This window comes from Lissotriton helveticus, chromosome 3_1, assembly GCF_964261635.1.
Source record: "Lissotriton helveticus chromosome 3_1, aLisHel1.1, whole genome shotgun sequence".
Classification (NCBI taxonomy): domain Eukaryota; kingdom Metazoa; phylum Chordata; class Amphibia; order Caudata; family Salamandridae; genus Lissotriton; species Lissotriton helveticus.
This window is the reverse complement of record NC_136061.1, coordinates 817,012,476-817,032,688: the sequence shown is the minus strand read 5'-3', so window position 1 is coordinate 817,032,688 and position 20,213 is coordinate 817,012,476. Positions and strand designations below refer to the sequence as shown.

General features: G+C 46.0%; 1 protein-coding gene across 5 annotated transcripts in view; it reads left to right on the top strand.

Annotated features, from left to right (window-relative positions):
• NFYC (nuclear transcription factor Y subunit gamma) overlaps positions 1-20,213 on the top strand; it is a 246,035-nt gene that overhangs the window by 85,135 nt on the left and 140,687 nt on the right. For all 5 annotated transcript variants that reach the window (XM_078681098.1, XM_078681100.1, XM_078681101.1 and 2 more), the window contains exons 3-4: positions 16,858-16,929; positions 17,295-17,408. In XM_078681098.1, coding sequence (XP_078537224.1) covers positions 16,858-16,929; positions 17,295-17,408 — 186 coding nt within the window. The remainder of the gene's footprint in view (positions 1-16,857; positions 16,930-17,294; positions 17,409-20,213) is intronic.

Sequence of the window (20,213 nt, the reverse complement as noted above, 5' to 3'; positions counted from 1 at the left end):
AGAAAACAACTAAGCCTTCTAGTGCCTCGGCACCGAGCAAGCCGTACGTGCCGATTCCACCTCTTCGATCGGCACCAAAATCCAAAGCTAGCTCGGCACCGAAACCAAAGGATGGCTCTGCACCGAAACAGAAAGACCTCTTGGCACCAAAGCCTAAAGAAGTATCGCACCGAAATAGAAAGAAGTACCGGCTCCGAAGCCGTCCACTTCTAAACCTAAACGTGTGAAGCCGTCGTCTGACGCCTCGAAGCAGACGACACCAGCTCCCACACCGAAAACACCTTCAGTGCTGAAGCCCACAAGGCCTGATTCCGATGTGCCCGAGCCCTTGAATCTGCCTGCCAAGCCGAAAACAACACCGTCGGCACCAAAAACTACGCCAAAGGACGTTTTAACACCTCCCAAGGCTAAAGACACGAAACAACCTCGGCTGGAACCGAAAAAATCGACGCCCAAGAAGGTTGTACATGAGGAGGAACTTTTCTTGCCAGATCCTCAACAAAAGAAAATCTACATCAACCCAAAAACAGGCCATGTAGAAGCTACACCTCACAAAAAGAGACCAGCAGATTCACCGCCCACACCTGTGGTTCCCGCCAAGAAAAAGGACTGTGCAACATCCCCTGTGCAGTTTTCCTTTCCTATACCACCTCCTCCTTCTCCTCCTGTTCCTCTTCACATATCACCTCAAATCTCTCCTGCACATTCTCCACTTTTATCATCACATTCACCTCAACATGATGCTGATGAATATCGTCTGGGTGGAGGGGATGATATAGATGAGCCTTTCCCATACCATGTGGATGAGGTTATATGGGACTTGCCAAACCCACAAAATGCGCCTGATATTCCTGACCCGCAGTTATACCCTTCAAAACCTTCCCCTCCAGAGGATAACATTGGTTTTGGTCATTTGTTAAACAGAGCTGCTGCTTACCACAAAGTCACTATGCATTCTGATGAGACTGCGGAGGATTTTCTCATAGATACCTTTGAACAGTCTCAACGGTCTGTTCAAATTCTTCCCATGATTAAAGGAGTCATCAAACATGCTCCAGAGGTATTTAAAGACCCTGTACGCACGAGAATTTTGAACCCCAGAATTGAGAATTATAGGCCTGCACCCACAGGCCCAGTCTACATTAAGGACACCTACCATTAGATTCTTTAGTTGTGTCCAATGCTAGGAAGAGGGCAAATTTTCAAACTTCTGGCGAAGCACCCCCACCTGACAAAGATTCCAAAGTAATTGATGCGTCGGGTAAAAAAATTGCTGCACAAGCCACTAACATATGGCGTATAGCTAATACACAAGCCCTCCTCTCTCGTTACGATAGGGCTCAATATGATCAATTAGAAAAGCTACTTGAGCACTTGCCAGATCAGTATAAAGCTCCGGCAACTGACCTCATACAGGAAGGCAAGTTAATTTCAAATGCCTCAATTAAATGTGCACTAGATGCGGCAGACCCCTCATCTAGAGCTGCGAATACCAGTGTCATACTTAGGAGACATGCGTGGCTATGCATTTCCGGGTTTAAACAGGAAGTGCAAACTACCATTTTAAACCAACCATTAAATCAGAACCAATTATTTGGCCCAGAAGTGGACACTGCACTCAAAGATGAAAGGTACGGACACCGCCAAGTCTATGGGGGCTTTACAGTCCACACCAGCTAGAGGTCCCTTTCGTCGCTCCTTCTACAGAGGAGGCTCCAAACAAACTGGAGCAGACACTACAACATCTTTCAAATCTGACACACAAGTATCCTCTCACAAGTGATATTTTAGAGGAGGATACAGAGGCAATAATAACAAGGGAAGAGGTCGCGGTAACAACAGCAATCGATCCTCTTCCGCCACAAAACAGTGACTACCCTCTGCTCCCCCAACAGCATTCCTCTCCTGTAGCGGGCAGATTAACCCAGTTCCTGCCTGTCTGGCACTCCATTACAACAGACAAGTGGGTGAGACAGATTAACCAACATGGCTACTGCCTAGAACTTACAGCAACCCCTCCACACATACCTCCCAGGCAGCGTCCACTGTCTACAGACCACCTGACTCTGCTCCAACAACAAGTTCTGTCACTTTTACAAAAGGATGCCATTCAATTAGTTCCTTTAGAAGAACAGGGAACAGGCGTTTACTCGCTGTATTTTCTAATTCCCAAAAAGGACGGGACACTAAACCAATTCTCGACCTCAGGCTCCTCAATCAGTACATAAAATCAGATAATTTTCATATGATCACTCTGCAAAAAGTGCTCCCGCTACTGCAACAAGACGATTTCCTTTCAACACTAGACCTAAAGGACGCCTACTTTCACATTCCTATACACCCTGCTCACAGAAAGTACCTAAGGTTTGTAATACTAGGACAACACTATCAGTTCAAAGTCCTTCCATTTGGGGTAACAACAGCACCACGCGTCTTCACAAAGTGCTTAGCAGTAGTAGCAGCACATCTCAGAAGGCAGCAGATACAGGTCTTTCTTATCTGCACGATTGGCTCATAAAAGCCAAGTCATTCAATCAATGTGTCCAACACACACATCAAACAATTCAAACGTTGCACAACTTGGGATTCACGATCAACTACACCAAGTCCCACCTGCAGCCTTCTCATGTACACCAGTATCTAGGGGCTACAATAGACACATCTACAGCTCTAGCGTATCCCAGGCCAGCAAGGATACAGAGCATTCAAGCCTTAGTCAGCCTTCCAACAACAACAATCTCTGCAAGCCAGAGTGTTCATGAGACTAATAGGCATGAGGGCATCTTGCATCTTCATAGTACCACACCCAAGATTGCAAATGCGCCTGTTACAAGAGTGCCTAGCACAACAGTGGAACCAGACTCAAGGTCAACTAACAGACCTGGTGTTGGTGGACAGCCGCACGCATCGCTCTCTGCAATGGTGGAACACCAAAAACTTAACAAAGGGGCGGCCTTTCCTCGAACCTGTTCCACAGTTAGTGCTCACAATAGACGCATCTCACAGGATGGGATGCCCATCTCTTACATCATACAACTCAAGGTCAATGGAACAATCAACAAAAACTGTTCCATATCCACCATCTAGAGCTGTTAGCCATATTCCTAGCACTCAAGACTTTACAAATACAAAACAAAGCTGTCTTAATCCGGACGGACAATAGGACAGCCATGTACTATATACAAAAACAGGGGGGCACTCTCTGCAACTGTCCCACCTCGCACAGAACATTTGGAGATGGGCCATTCCTCAAAATATACTTCTGCTGGCAGAACACCTTTCAGGAGTTCACAATCAGATAGCAGATCTGTTAAGTCGGCAGTCACAACAGATTCACAAATGGGATCTACATCCACAAGTTCTTCAGCCATTCTTCCAGAGATGGGGTCATCCACACACAGATCTGTTTGCCACCCACGAAAATGCAAAATGCCCAACCTTCGCCGCCAGGTTTCCACATTCATTGTCCAAGGGCAATGCGATATGGATGAACTGGTCAGGCAGATTTGCATACGCTTTTCCGCCTCTCCCACTGATTCCATTAGTAGTGTGCAAGCTCCGACAACAGTCTCTCAAACTGATCCTGGTAGCTCCCACATGGCACGCCAACCGTAGTTCACCACACTGCTGGATCTCTCTCTGCTTCCACATCAAAAGTTACAGCTCACACCCTCCCTGTTAACACAGAACCATGAATAAATCAGACACCCAGACCCAAAACAACTGAATTTAGCAATCTGGCTCCTGAAGTCTTAGAGTTTGGTAATCTAAACCTACCACCAGACTGTATGAATATCATTAAAGAGGCTAGGAAACCCATTACCAGAGCGTGTTATGCCGCTAAATGGAAATGATTCGCAATATATTGCAGAAACAATCAAATTGATCCCCTGGATGCTTCCATCCAGAATATCATGTTACCTTTTACATCTACAAAGGTCTAATTTAGCATATTCTTCCATACGCCTGCACCTTGCAGCAATTGCAGCGTATTTACAAAACGGACATCTGACTCTCTTCAGAGTGCTTGCAATCAAATCATTCATGGAAGGATTAAAAAGAATAACCCCACCCAGGTTGCCACCTTCTCCTGTGTGGAACCTGAACATTGCCCTTACAAGACTCGTGGGACCACCGTTCGAGCCTCCACATAAATGTGCACTGCAATTCCTAACATGGAAAACCGCTTTCCTTGTTGCTATTACCTCTCTTAGAAGTGTAAGTGTGATACAAGCTTTCACTATACAAGAACCATTTTTTCAAATACATCCTCACAAAGTGGTTCTTAGATTTAATCCAAAATTTCTTCCAAAGGTCATCACTCCTTTTCACTTAAATCAATCCGTAGAGTTAAGTGTGTTTTTCCAAAACCCAGACTCTGTAGCGGAAAAGGCTTTACACACTCTAGATGTCAAAAGTGCTCTCCTATACTACATAGAACTAAATCTTTTAGAAAATCAAAACAACTGTTTGTATCTTTCTCTCCTCCACACAAAGGAAATCCCATCTCTAAAGGTGGGATCACAAGGTGGATTGTAAAGTGTATACTATCTATCTAAAGGCTAAACGTACATTAACAGTTCCTCCTAGAGCGCACTCCACGCGCAAGCTAGGAGCCTCTATGGCTTTCTTAGGAAACATACCCTTAGAGGACATATGCAAGGCAGCAACATGGTCTACACCACACACACCTTCACTAAACACTATTGTGTTGATGTGCAAGCCAAGCAGCAAGCTGCAGTAGGCCAGGCTGAACTTAACTCTTTCAAGCCACTGCAACGGATACAAGCGACCACCGCTAGGGGAGACACTGCTGTACAATCCATGCTAAGTGTACAATCTGCAGCTCATATGCCTCAAACGGAAAATGCTACTTACCAGTATGCATCTGTTCTTGGCATGTAGAGCTGCAGAGTTGTACACGCCCTCCCGCCTCCCCGGGACTTGTATCCGTTCCAGTTTCATCTTACTTAGATGCATACGCATGGACATCCTTTTTTTCTTTACTTATACTAACTCCATCATTTCCCATCATGCCGAAAACAATCTAAGGATGGAGCCGATGCCCATGCACAGTATTGTCCATGGGAGGAGTCGCCTATCTAGTGACTACAAAAACTTCTTCCAAGACAACAACAACCTGCAATCATCCGAGCCCAACACCAGGTGGCGATCTAATGCGAAGTGTACAACTCTGCAGCTCTACATGCCAAGAACAGATGCATACTGGTAAGTAGCTTTTCCTTAGCCCCTATTAACATTTGGATATACACCATTATACGAGAGGGGTGTATTTGCGCAACTGCGTTCACTAGAGCTGAAACTTTCAGAACTATTGCCCTTGCCAACGACGTAGGACGACTAAACCCTAGGCTTGAGGGTTTCGTCTACATCTGGGGTAGTATTAACTTTATTAGTGCTCAGCTTCCTGATATCAGTCCCAAGTATAAGATCTATCACTACATTTGTTATACACACTGACTGATAAATGACACACAATTCAAAAAGGAGATCCACATACATTTTTATAAAAATAAGCTTCTTTCAAGATTTATTTTAAGACTAAGATGTACGTTAAAAAGGAAATGTTTTTAAATGAAAAAATACTTTTCGCTTTAAAAAGTAGACACTTAAATTAACTTTGCCGAACTGTAAAATTACACTACGAGAGAAACTAAAATGCAGTTTTTGAAGGTAAGGACACCACTTAGCCATCGGGGTTTCAGGTCAATACCAGGCAAGGTTCAAATTAGTACCAAGAGTGCACTACCATCGCATGGGGCGGCCAGGTGCGGATGTTACATTTGGAGTTGGACGCCCAATATTAACCACTGGAGACTGTGGGTAATTGAGGTTGCGCTGCTCGTTGGCAAGTAAAGTGGTGTCTGGGGTCAATCCACCTAAGCACAGAGGTGAGGGGGGCACAAGGCAGCCCCACCTTACACCCTCAGGGGTGGCCTGTTGCAGAGTTCCAACACACCGTTGGGTGCCCAATGCAAATCAGTGGGGTGAGATCGGTTTTGGAGAAGGCTGCAGGCTCTGGCCAGGAGGCTGAAAGAAGAAAACCCATATCTGTGTAGGTAAGTTCTCCTCCTCTTCTCACTTACTTTTCCAGCCGGTTCTCCTGCCAAAAGTGGTTGTTTAAACCTGGGGCTGCCATCTCCTACTAGCAGCAGAATCTGGGGTCTAAAATAATTACAAAGGCAGCAAAGCCTTTGAAGCTCCTGTGCACTGTGATCATCCTGTGGGTGGAGGTGTGACACCTCCGCCCAGATGTTTCTGGCCTCAGAGCAGGAGCTTTCGACCCAGGGGTCCAGAAACATGTCTGGTGCTGGCAGGCTACCTAAAGGCAGTCAAAGACTACACCAGGGGTGCTAGATTTTCAGGTGAGTTCATGTTTTATTAAATCCAACACTGGCTTCAGTGTGGGTTTAGTAGGAGGAGTTGTTTGGTACCAAACACTCCTGTGTTCAGTGAAGCCATCATGGTGCTGGGAAACTTGAGTTGTCTAGTTTCCAGCCCAGGTACTCTCTACGGCATCCCTGGCGTTACAATATTTAGAATATACTTAAATATATTGATGTGGTGTATCTGCTCATGCAGATATGCTCACATCTGGGATATAGTGCACCCTGCCTTTGGATTTGTAAGGCCTTCTAGAGGGGTGACTTACCTATACCATAGGTAGTTCTGCTTTTGACATGGCACACAGGCAGTGTGCCATGCCGACTTTGTTGTTTTTGTCTGCGCCAAAGGCATGCTGGCAGCGGTGGCTGTTTTCATAGCATTGGTGAGAGGCCCATAGGGGACCTTCTTCAGTCCCCATGCACTAGGTACCAGGGTACCATTTGCTGGGGGTTTACATGGGGATCTGAAGTTGTGCCAATCATGGTACAGGTTTAAGGAAGGCACAGGGACCTAGTTGGCAGGGACCCTGTGCACTTTCGATCAAAACCATATCATGCTCCAGGGAAAAAGCTGGGGTGGGGGCTAACCATGTTAAGAGGCTCTCACATAGATCCTATATTAAATTGTGCCCAAATATATAGCTGAAAATGACAACAGATTTACACCAAACCTGGCATGAAATTAGAATTTTAATCGAAGTGTTCTTTCTATTTCTGATGTTAGTTTTTTCACTAGTAGTTTTTGAGATCTTAGTCTTTCAATACATTGCCCAGCAGGATTTAAAAGGTTACCATTTGTGTTTATTATAATTGTTTTTTTTACAAACTTCAATGAGCTGGATTAGGGTGGGGTGGGGGGAATCCACCGTCTTGAACCTATAAAGTAGGCTCATTGGAATTTCAAGCTGTGGAAAAAATGTCCAAAACTACTGGGGGAGGGCGATGGGACCTTCCCCATAGGTGATCAATCCCAAAGTGGTTAGGTGCACCCAGATTCATGCAAAATAAAAGCCAATCCTGGTGCAAGCTAGTGGCCATTTAAGGTTATGTAGTCAATCTGCATTTTGTGCTTGACTTGTGTTGCTTCGGACTTGCAAGTTTCAGAAAGTGTAAAAGCCACACACTGAGTGTTCAGCTTTGCTTGGAAGGCAGGAAGTAAAACGCAGGTGGGCAGGCCATACTCACAACTACATCTATGCAAGGCGGAAAGCTGGGTGCAGCTGAGATTCGGGTCCCGCAGTGAATTAGTTGCATGATTTTTCGCAGACATACTTCCCAATCAATTTGAGTAATGCATTATCTTGTGACCATAAAGGTCACATCTGGCAAAATGTCACCTTCACAGGAAATATTCATCTATACATATGATTTTCTCTCTTGGTGCAACATCTGCTAGATCATTCCGGCAAGTTCCATCTCTCCTGGACAACCTGACCATTTATTTTTCCCGGTGCCACATTTCATGTGAGACCTTAAAAGGATTGACTGAAAGGAGAAATTGTACCACATCGGCAGAATTTTTGGCGGTCCATCGGACCTTGTAATCCTTTTTTCTTTTGAACCCTGCTGCAGCTATCTTTCTTCAGGCACACAATACAACAATATTGCATTATCTAAATAAGCAAGAAGAAACAATGTTAAGATTAATGCAGTTATTTTGGCATTACTGTGGTGAAGAACATTTCCATGGAAAGCGGACAAACTCAGCAGGCACCACTTAGAAGAGCACTAGTTTGTGCTTAACAACTTCATTTTAGAAGACTTCTTTAATACCCCAGGCCTACCTGAAACTGACCGGTTCTCGACTAGAATAGAGAGTGCCAAGAAGAGACTGTACTCACTTATTAAAACGTTCTCTCCAATAACAGTACAGGTGGCTGTATGCAAGCTAATAGCAGTCTGTCTGGGACATCCTTTTTAGCTCAAGCCGAAGACTGCTCTTGCAAAACTTTTCTTAACCTTATATTGGGCTTAGGAGCCGCCCCTTTCTTGTTACTGGTTGGCTTTGTCACTCTTTGATTGCTTCTTATTTGCCTGCTGCTGAAGGATTTCCTCCCTCTTGTGTTTCTGTTTACTTTCCATACACTCTTTTTTGATGTGCTGCACTTTTCTTTTTAAGTACTCAGAAAGAGTGCGTCATTTCCAGATGTCTCCCTTATGTACACCTACCTCCCCTGTTTTCACACATTCATCTCCTGCCCACCCTCCCTAGACCTTTGTCCCAACTCCTCCTGCCCATCTACAGTTGTCTGTGTGCTTTACCCACCCTTTGTTGTCTGCGTTCTTGCATCAGTCCCTCTAAGCTGTTCTCTCACTTATCTGTGTCCGTATCTCCTCCCTATTTGTTGCTTCATTTCCCAAACACCTTCTCCATTTTCTTTTGTGTGGGGTAGGGGTGGGGCATGTCTTCTGTCTTACATTGTGGGGTTTTGTGTGGGGTAGGGTGTCTTCTGTCTTACATTGTGGGGTTGAAAAATAAGTGCGGTTCAACCAAATGTGTGTTAGATTCAGTTTGGATTATTTGAGATGTTTTTAAAACAAAAACTAGTTAGAACATCATACATCTTAAAGGCCTGTGTTATTGTATATTTACATTCTTGTCTACTTCAGAAAAATGTTGCAGGGATCCCACTTGTGCGGAAATATTTTGCTGTTTATAATTTCAGAAACTGGTAACGTTTAGATTCCGCTGATGCCTGGGTTGTAAATTGGGTGCATGTTTCCTGTGATACGGAACAAGATTTTTAGCTCGTCCTTCTATTTGTTAGTACATCAATTAAAAGCATAGATAATCTTTGCATGCTTATTGGTGATGTTTGAATTCAAGCTCATTTTAAAGATTGGTTTTGTAGAGCAGTGTATCAGAGCAACTTTTGGTATCGCTTAAACCGAACTGCCATTTATGTGTTGCTTCTGTTTAATTCTGAGTTACTTATAATTTTCTATTTTGGAGTTCCCTATTTTTTTTATTTTATTTCATAACCCATGCTTCAAAATTACTTTTTTCCAATGTAGCCTTACTGTGGAGCTTCTGGTTTTCTTCCCTCCCACAGTTCTTGTTTCTTGCACATTCCACATCATCTATCCTGACCGTTGATGCTTTTTTTGTGACATCTGCGATATTAGATTTGTTGAGTAATTGTGATTTACAGTGAACCTATAGATGCTTGAAATAACTGTTATAGTTCAGCAAATGTAAATGATAGTAACTATTTCTCCCTGAGATATCAGTAGCTTGCAAGCCAAACAGGTCTCACAAGTCACTGCTTGCTTTCACTATGCTTTTCCACTGTAATAGTACCTTCTGCTTTGTCTGGTTTCGAGGATGAATGACCAGAGTGTAAATCCTCAGAAGGTCCCAGATATTGACTGATCTCTATTGTTCAGAGTGAGGATCCCGCATATTCTGTAAAGTTAAAATCGACTCAATAGTTTTCAATATAAAATTGGCCTTACAAGGAGGGTAAAGAGTCTTGGGTATTCTTGCCATGGATCACACTGCGCCATGGTGAGGAGAGCTAACTTGAGCATTTGCCGGTGTTGAACCAACCTTGGTGGGATAAAGTTTCAGGCCCTCATTAAGTACTGTAGAGTAAACTCCTTCCTTAAAGTTTGGTTCGAGGCATGTGGGCTGCTTAGTTCATATCTGTGCATAGATCGCCGCCTAGTGTTGGGTCCGTATGATTGCACATTGTTGTCCTGGAAGAGTCTTCGAAGTATCAGGCTCCTCCCTTGGACTACAGTGCGCATGGGCATCCTCTCCATCCTCAGATTGTTTTTTTCAGCCATTGGGTTCGGATGTACCTTCCAGCACTCCAAGTTCGGAATCGAAGAACACTTTTCTAAAAGGCCAAAAGGCCTTTGAGTTCGTCGGCATAGTTTGCGGTCGGTACCGAAAGACTTTCTTCAACTTTTGTTGCACTCCCGTCGGGCCGTTAGGCCTTCTCGACGCCACGTGGACCGACGGTCGATGGGACAGAGTCCATTCAAATACTGCCCGCAGTGCAACTCAAAGTTCCCGCACACGGATAAGCATCCAGTGTGCAACAAATGTTTATCTCCAGACCACAATGAAGATAATTGTCTAGCCTGTGCCCAGTTCCGATCCAAAAAGACAATACGGAATCGGCGGGCAGTGAGGCAAGAAATGCAGAGATCGGTACCGGAGCCCGAGAATATCTTCGACGATGAGGAAGAACTAGTGCACGCCGAAGACTCGGTCAATACGATCAAGACTGAGAACGACTCTGAATACTATATCGACGAGGAGGAAGAAATCGTCGATATCGAAGACTATGGTCAAGACATCGTAGCTGTCGAAGACGACTCCGATTACGACGAGGGGCGAACCGTGAGTACACCGCCCCATATAGACACTACACCTATATCAGAGACTCAGGTCGAGGCATCGCCATCAGGCCTTAGCCAAGATCAAAAAACTGGTTCTACAGCCCGCAATACCGCCCGGCTAAGAACATACAAAAAGAGCCCTCTGAGACACGTACTCCAAGGCCGGTTCAATTAAAACCGAAACTTATCGACACGACCGTCTTCAGACTGAAAGCCGTCAAATCAAAGGTCACGAAACCAAAGGGCGCCGAGCCGAAGGCCGCTATACCAGAAAAACCTTTGAAGCCAAAGACCGTCGAATCGACCAAACCGACTTCGACCGTTGAAAAAGGCAAAAGGCCTGGCACTGAAAACAAAAGGGCTACGCCCAAGGCGGTCGTCAAACCGAAGGTTCACCAGACCAAACCCGTCGAGCCGAAGCCCATCGATCCGAAGAAGTGCATCGAGCCAAAGATGCAGGCTCCAAAAACACCTTTGAAGCCACAAGAAGTTACCGAACCGACAAAGCCTATCGGTCCGAAAAGCGTGGTGAAGCCTGTAAAAGACATCGGATCAAGAACACCTGTCGGAAAACCTCAGAAACCGATACAGGCACCAAAACCGGTCGAAACGGCTAAAGGCATCGAACCGAAAAAGGTCAAACCAAAGACATCGGCGCCAAGGCAAAACACTGTGGAAGAGGAGCTCATCCATCCTGACCCTTCCATAGAGGATCAGTCAAAACTATATATTGACCCAAATACTGGGAAAGTGACTGTTTATACCAAGAAGAAAAGACCAGTTCCTACTGAAGACTTTTCCCAAATTCCTCTCAAAAAGAAAAGGGACTGTGCTACCTCTCCTATTCTTTTTCAGCCTATCTCTCCAGCTATGCCTACTACCCCATATGCCCCATACACACCTGCACGCTCTGACCATATCCAAGATGAAGATCAGGATGCAGACGTAGGTTTTGGATACCCACAAAATCCATATATAGACCCCAATTCACAACCATGGGGTGGGGTGGGTGAGCCAGACAATGAGGGGACTCTACCTACTACAGACCCAACTGTATACACAGTTAAACCATCACCCACAGAAGACACAGTGGCTTTTAACTCTTTAATAAATAGAGAGCAGCAAGCTACCACAATGTAGACATGCACTCAGATGAGGTAGAAGAAGATTTTCTATTCGATACACTAGCTACATCAGAAAAAAGTGTCAAAACGCTCCCCATGTTAAAGGGCGTCCTAAAGCACGCAACTGACATATTCAAAACCCAAGGATAGAAAAAAAATATAGGGCGGCACCAGTAGACCCTACTTATATCAAAGGGCAACTACCTTTAGACTCTTAGTAGTATCCAACGCACGAAAGCGTGCAAATTCACAAACTACTGGGGAGGCTGCTCCTCCTGACAAAGAGTCCAAAATTTTGGAAGCATCAGGCAAGAGAGTAGCAGATCAAGCAGCAAACTCATGGAGAATAGCCAATACTTGGGCCTAGCTGGCCAGATATGACAGGGCACACTATGATACTTTAGAGGGACTTCTCCAACACTTACCTGAGCCGTACAAAGAACAGGCAGATGAACTCACACAGGAGGGAAAGCTCATCACCAACGCCTCTATTAAATGTGCTCTAGACGCGGCAGATACAGCTGCCAGATCTATCAACACAAGCGTACTACTTAGGAGGCATGCATGGCTGCGAATATCTGGATTTAAAAATTAGGTGCAGGCTACAATTCCTAACCAGCCTATAAATCCAGACTTTTTGTTTGGTCCAGCAGTTGACTCAATTCTGGACAAAATGAAAAAAGACACGGAGACCGCAAAGTCGATGGGGGCTCTTCAGTCCCAGCAACACAGAAGCTCCTTTTGTCGCTCCACTTATAGGGGATGAGCGCGAGGTAACACATCGCAGCAATCCTCCACATACAAAACAAATACGCAATCCACCTACAATAAAAACACGAACAGGGGTGGATACAGAGGTAATAATAACAAGGGCAGAGGACGTGGAGGCAATACCAATAGATCCTCCACTAACACCAAACAGTGACTTCTTGACACTACCCCCAGACCATATAACACCGGTCGGGGGAAGACTACAACAATACCTGCCACTATGGTTAAACATCACTACAGACAAATGGGTTCGGCAAATTATCCAACATGGCTATTGCCTAGAACTCAAATCAACACCACCCAACATTCCACCCATACACCGTCCAATGTCACAGGAACATATAACATTACTGCAGCAAGAGGTCATCAGTATGCTGCAAAAGGGGGCCATAGAACCAGTCCCACTTCAACATCAAGGAGCAGGAGTATACTCACTATACTTCCTCATTCCCATAAAGGACGGTTCCCTCAGACCAATATACACCTCAGGCCCCTCAACCTGTACATTTTGTCAGAGCATTTCCACATTCTCTCTCTGCAAAAAGTCTTGCCATTGCTGCGTCAGGGAGACTTCCTGGCAACCCTAGACCTCAAAGACGCATACTTTCACATAACGATACACCCTGCTCACAGAAAGTATCTGAGGTTTACTATTCAAGGACAACACTATCAGTACAAAGTCCTACCATTCGGTGTCACAACAGCTCCATGGGTGTTCACCAAATGCCTAGCAACAGTGGCGGCACATCTCAGAAGACAACACATTCATGTGTACCCATATCTGGACGATTGGCTAATACATGCGCCATCGGCCCAGCAATGTGCCAACCACATGTCAAAAACCAATCATCTCCTGCACAGTCTAGGCTTCTCGCTAAACTACCCAAAGTCACACCTGCAACCCTCCCACGTCCAACAGTACCTGGGAGTGACAATAGATACTCTAGTGACGAAGGCATACCCCAACGCAGCACGGATCAACAGCAAATGTTGATCCAAAAGTTCAGACCACAACACTCATTGCCAGCTCGAGTGTTTATGCAACTGATAGGCATGATGGCCTCGTGCATATTTATAGTCCCTCATGCCAGACTACACATGCGTCCGCTACAGGAGTGCCTAGCAAAGCAGTGAAACCAGGCTCAAGGACAATTAAAAGACCTAGTGTTGGTGACCAGTCTTGCATACAACTCTCTGCATTGCAGTCGTGCATACAACTCTCTGCATTGGTGGAATCCACAAAACCTTTGCAAAGGACGACTGTTCCAAGAGCCTGTCCCACAAATAGTGATTACAGCGGACGCATCCCTGCTAGGCTGGGGAGCACATGTCCTGCATTACACAGTCCAGGGACTATGGACTACACAACAGAAAAAAATGCACATCGATCTTCTAGAGTTGATGGCAATCTTCCTAGCCCTAAAAGCGTTCAAGAAACACTTATGCAACAAAACGTGTTGATCCGGACGGACAACATGACGGCTATGTATTACATTCAAAAGCAAGGAGGGACACACTCCCCACAGCTGTCACACCTAGCTCAAAGAGTGTGGAAATGGGCCATCCAGAGGAACATGTTTCTCATGGCAGAACACCTCCCAGGCAAGGACAATCAAATAGCCGACCTGCTCAGCAGACACAGTCAACAAATGCACGAATGGGAGATTCACCCCAATGTGCTCCAACCATTCTTCCGGAAGTGGGGACAACCGGAAATAGATCTGTTTGCCACAAGCGAGAACGCAAAATGCCAGTACTTTGCTGCCAGGTTCCCGCAGTCGCAGGGCAATGCGATATGGATGAACTGGTCAGGCAAATTTGCGTACACTGTTCCCCCCGCGCCATTAATCCCGCTAGTGGCACGCAAACTGCGCCAACATTCCCTGACACTAATCCTAGTTGCTCCCACGTGGGCAAGGCAACCATGGTACACAACGTTCCTAGAACTGTCAGTGGTGCCTCATCAGAGACTGCGACTCACACCCAGTCTTCTAACTCAGAACCGTGGCGAAATCCAACACCCAGATCCCCAACAGCTGAACCTGGCGATCTGGCTCCTGAGATCCTAGAATTTGGATACCTCAACTTGCCTCCAGACTGCATGAATATCAGAGGCAAGAAGACCCACTACCAGGGCATGTTATGCAGCAAAGTGGAAACGTTTCGTCATTTACTGCACAAACAACAACATAAACCCATTAGATGCTTCTACACAGAACATCATTTGCTATCTCCTGCACCTACAACGTTGCAATTTAGCGTACTCCTCCATCAGGATACATCTTGCTGCGTTGGCAGCATACCTCCAAAACAGGCAACACCTTTCACTGTTTAGAGTGCCATCAATAAAGGCATTCATGGAAGGACTCAAACGAGTAATTCCTCCAAAACACCCACCTTCACCTGTCTGGAATCTAAACATCGTTTTAACCTGATTTATGGGACCACCGTTTGAACCACTACACTCATGCGAACTACAATTTCTTACTTGGAAGGTGGCTTTCCTAGTTGACATTACTTCACTTAGAAGAGTTAGTGAGCTACAAGCCCTAACTATTCAAGAGCCATTCATTCAAGTACATGCAAATAGAGTAGTTCTCAGAACAAACCCTAAATTCATGCCAAAAGTGATATCCCATTTTCATATAAATCAAACTAAGGAACTGCCAGTGTTCTTTCAAAACCCACAGACAGTAGCTGAAAGGGCATTGCATACTCTAGATGTCAAGAGAACTCTGCTATACTATATAGATAGAACAAAGGCATTTCGAAAGACAAACAGTTGTTTGTTGCTTTCTCACCGCAACACGAAGGCAACCCTATCTCAAAATCAGGCATAGCCAGATGGATCGTTAAGTGCATTCAAATATGTTATCTAAAAGCAAAACGCACCTTAACAGTTCCCCCTAGGGCGCATTCTACACGCAAACTAGGGGCATCCATGGCTTTCCTAGGAAATATTCCTTTACACAAAATTTGTAGAGCAGCCACATGGTCAACCATACATACATTTACCAAACACTACTGCGTAGATGTACATTCCAAACAGCAAGCTGCTGTAGGACAGGCTGTTCTCAAAACTCTTTTTCAGACTGCTGCAGCTGGCACAGGGGCCACCGCTAGGGGAGATACTGCTATACATTCTATGCACAGATATGAATTCAGCAGCCCACATGCCTCGAACGGAATATGCTACTTACCAGTATGCATCTGTTCTTGGCATGTGGGGCTGCTGATATTCATATCGCCCACCCGCCTCCCCGGTGCCTGTCGCAGCTGCAGCACTCACTCTTTGCATGGACATCTCTTACTGTACTCTATCTCTGCCACAATGGCGAAAAACAATCTGAGGATGGAGAGGATGCCCATGCGCACTGTAGTCCAAGGGAGGAGCCACCTATCTCGTGATACTTCGAAGACTCTTCCAGGACAACAATGTGCAATCATCCGGACCCAAGACTAGGCGGCGATCTATGCACAGATATGAATGTCAGCAGCCCTACATGCCAAGAACAGATGCATACTGGTAAGTAGCATATTCCTTCTGCAGGTTAGGCGTTCATCAGTAATCGGTTATTGTCCGGAGTATATACATTTGAGGAGGATCTCATTGAAGGTTTATCTGCGGGCTTTGATATTTATTGACAAAGGTAACTGATGCTATGAGTTTCTAACTGAAGGGTCATTAGTATGTTGCATCATTGTCTAATGGGAGAAGATAATTCGAAGTGTATGTAGGATCCAGGTGAAGGAGAGTAATCTGGCACCACACAGGGAGTAGCAGGATACCAGCTTGCTCTTTCATGCTAAATTATAACAAATCCAATTTGTTTTCCAGTTTTATAATTCAAAGGGGAGCTACTATTTTATTCAATTTAGTGTTTGTAAATTGGGGAGGGAATATTTCGGTAACTGAATGCAGTGCATGCCGACTTGTAAACTGGACCCCTTCTTGCTAAAATTACTGTCCGTATTCAACAGAACAGTAATGCTCACAGCTACATAGTAGATACACCTAGACCACCACCCGTTGTGGCCCCTGCTTGTTCCTGCATTCTTTAGGCATGGAGGTTCACATACATGGAGTATTTAGTCCCCATCACATTCAGCTGATTCTTGAACTTCTCTGTTCTGGTGGCTTAAGCTCATTTTGCTGAACTTGCTCCTGATTACATTGACTATATGTTCCTTTGACTCTCTTTCAGAAAGATTTCAGAGTGCAGGAGCTCCCTCTGGCACGTATTAAAAAAATCATGAAGCTGGATGAAGATGTGAAGGTAAATGTCTCTTGTAAACACTGCAGGCCACATCAGACTAGCTTAATGTTGCAAGCTGCCCTAGAGGAATCGGGGACAAGACGCCTGGGGTTTTGGGTTGGTCTGTTGATGGCATCCTCCGTGCCCCAAAAAACAGTTGGAAATCTGAGGACTCCCAACAAGGCATGTTGGGATACATGGTTGATTACAAATGTAAACAGAAATGGAGTGGGTAAAAATATAACGAAATAAGCAACCAAAGAAAATGTTACATTTATAGTCTTTATTTTACAGTGTCTTTTGCATGACCCATACCATGCGTTTCTGATGTGATGTTCACGCTTATGCGTTGATCAGGAGTCAGTTGTGTTCTCTTGTTCATGCAGATGATTAGTGCAGAAGCTCCAGTGCTGTTTGCAAAAGCTGCTCAGATTTTTATCACGGAATTGACCTTACGAGCATGGATTCACACAGAGGATAACAAGCGCAGAACCTTGCAGGTACGTAAAACAGAGATCCAGGTCTGCAAAACAGTTCTAGGATCACAGCTTGTTCTGAGAATTGTCGCTTTACGCGAGTGAAAAAGTAACTATCACATGTCAATTGTTGGATTATATTCGAACATTATTTAAAACAAATATTGGCATATTTTGACAAAAAATCCCTTGCTTTATTTGTACCTACATCCTTTCCTTTATTAAATGGGAAACTGCATCTCTTTAAATATGTTGTGGAGAGCAAAGTTGCAAGTAGGTCCAACGCTGGGCGTGCACTTAGAATTATAAATATACATAATGGCATAAGCATGACATTTTTCAGAATTGCCAGCAAGGTTGAGAGCAAAAATAGCAGCTCAGAAAGGAGCTAGATTATGCAATCTACAGAGAAACTTGGTAGTGTTATTGTCATTTAGGTTCCCCCCCTTTAAAAAAAAAAAGCGTAAAGCTTGAGCCCATTTCTTGGTGTATAGTGTAATGGCCCGAACTCTGGCACATTTTTTTATTTGGTCTTCCACCATTTGAAGCTGTTTGTTGCCTTATTGTAGTGCAGAAGTTACCCGAGATTGTAAAGGTGTTTATAAGGTGGGGCAGGTTTGTGCTGCAAAAAGGTTTTTGATGATGGTGGGCTAGTTTTTAAGCAGTTGTACTTCCAGACTGAGTGCTTTGGCACCAGACTACCCTCTCAAACACTCTGCCCTCCACACTATACCACTCCGTCCCGAGCTCCCAGCACCCATAGCGTAGACTTACGAGGGTTTATGTATAGCCTGGATGCCTCCCCAAATATTCGCATGATCTCCAGGATCCGCACCCCGACCTATTCAATGCCGTAAAAAAGAAAAGGACGTCTGCATATAACGCGATCCTATCTGAGACCGGTAGCCCACTCAAACTCCTCCAGCTGTGCATCAATGCGCACCCAGGCTGTGAGCGGCTCCATAGCCAGGGCAAATAAACAAGTAGACCTAACTCACGGAGTCGAACGCCCTGTCTGTCTGCCAGTAGGAGCACCGCTTGCACCTCCGTCTGCCGCACCGCTGCCAGAGCTACGTGGGCCCGTCGTATGTTGTGCTGCGTCGCATGTTGTGCCGCGTCGCCTTCTGGGGTATGAATCCGGCCTGGTCTGTGTGGACAAAAGCAGAGATATACGGCAAAAGGCGGTTGGCCAGCGCCTTGGCTAAGACTTTTGCCTCTACATTGAGGAGAGAAATGGGGCGGTAAAAGGCATGTTGCTCCGGAGGCCGACCCGGCTTATGAAACACCACCACCTCTGCATGTCGCCTGTCCGGGGGGAGCCGACCGGTCTCCGTGGCCTCCTCCCCTGCTGCCCAATAGTAAAATGCCAGCTGTAGATTATACCGATGATGGAACTCAGCGGGGAACCCATTGGGCCCCGGGGCCTTCCCAGTATTAAGTTCCCCCAGTGCTTTGCTCAGTTCTTCCACCGATAGGGGGAGCTCAAGCCGTTGACGTATATCATCGGACACCCCCTTAGGCGGGAGATCCGCAATGAACTTGTCCACCGTTGCCTCGGGTAGACACACCCGCGGAGCATATAGTTCAGCATAATAAGTGGCGAAGCTCTCCGCTATGTCCCTGGGGTTTGTTAGCGGCGCCCCACTCATCCAGCACCCCTGGAAGGACCTGTGGATGAAAAACGCCCTGACCGAGCCGATGTAGCATTTTGCTCGACTTATCGCCCCATTGGCAGATTCTGCTTCGTGTCGCGAGTCAGACTTGACGGGCCTCCTCTAGTAGGAGAGAGGCATACGACTGCTGTGCTTGCAGCAATTGACGCACCACCAGACTGTCGCTCGCTCCCCGTCTCCGACGCTCAAGGGCCCCCACCTCTGCCTCCACCCTGACCAATTCATCCCGACGTTGTCTAGGGGCCGCCATGCACCATGCTACATCCACCCCCCTCATAGAGTGGGCTTCAGTGCCTCCCAGAGCGCTACCGCGCTAGAAACCGATCCCACATTAGCGAGAAAGTAGTCGGCAATCGCCTCCTGCATGTGTTTTTCATATTCGGCATTCTGCAAATGCCATACCGCTAGATGCCAGCGAAAGGGCTGGCGCCCTCTACCCAGCCGCAACTCCGCAAACACCGGTGAGGGGTCCGACAGCCCCCTGGGGAGGATCACAGCAGACATCAAATTCTTCACCGTTGCCAGGGGGATCAACATATAATCTAGCCTAGTGAATGATATATGTACCGCCGAAAGGTAGGTGAATTCCCTCCTGTCTCTATGTATGTGTCGCCAGGTGTCCACCCAGGCTAGTAACCAGGGTGTGCAATTCGTGGGGTGCGTCCTATTCTGGCCACCTCCCATCCTACTTCTGTTTCTACCCATATCCATAACATCATTCCAATCTCCACTCACTGCAGAGGCCACATCCGGCATATCTACCCACAGAGAGAGCAGCCGCTCAACTAAGGACCACTGTAACGGGGGAGGGGCATACACACAACGGGATCCACCCCAATCATGCCCCGAATGAACACGTAGCGCCCCTGTGGATCCAACCATTGCTGCGAATGTACATAGGGGACCCTGCGGTAAATCAAAACCGCCATCCCCCTAGAACCTTGCATAAACCCAGCATGAAAGACCCGCTGGAAGCCATAGCGCTGCAGGCAAAGGACCTTGGAACCCATCAAATGGGTCTCCTGCAGCAGAAGGACATCAGCTCCGGCTCTCATGGCCTGACGCAGGACAGCCCCCCGTTTGATCTTGTCCAGGACCCCACGCACGTTCCAGCTCATGACTCGGAGGGTGCCCGCCGACACCCGAACATCTACTT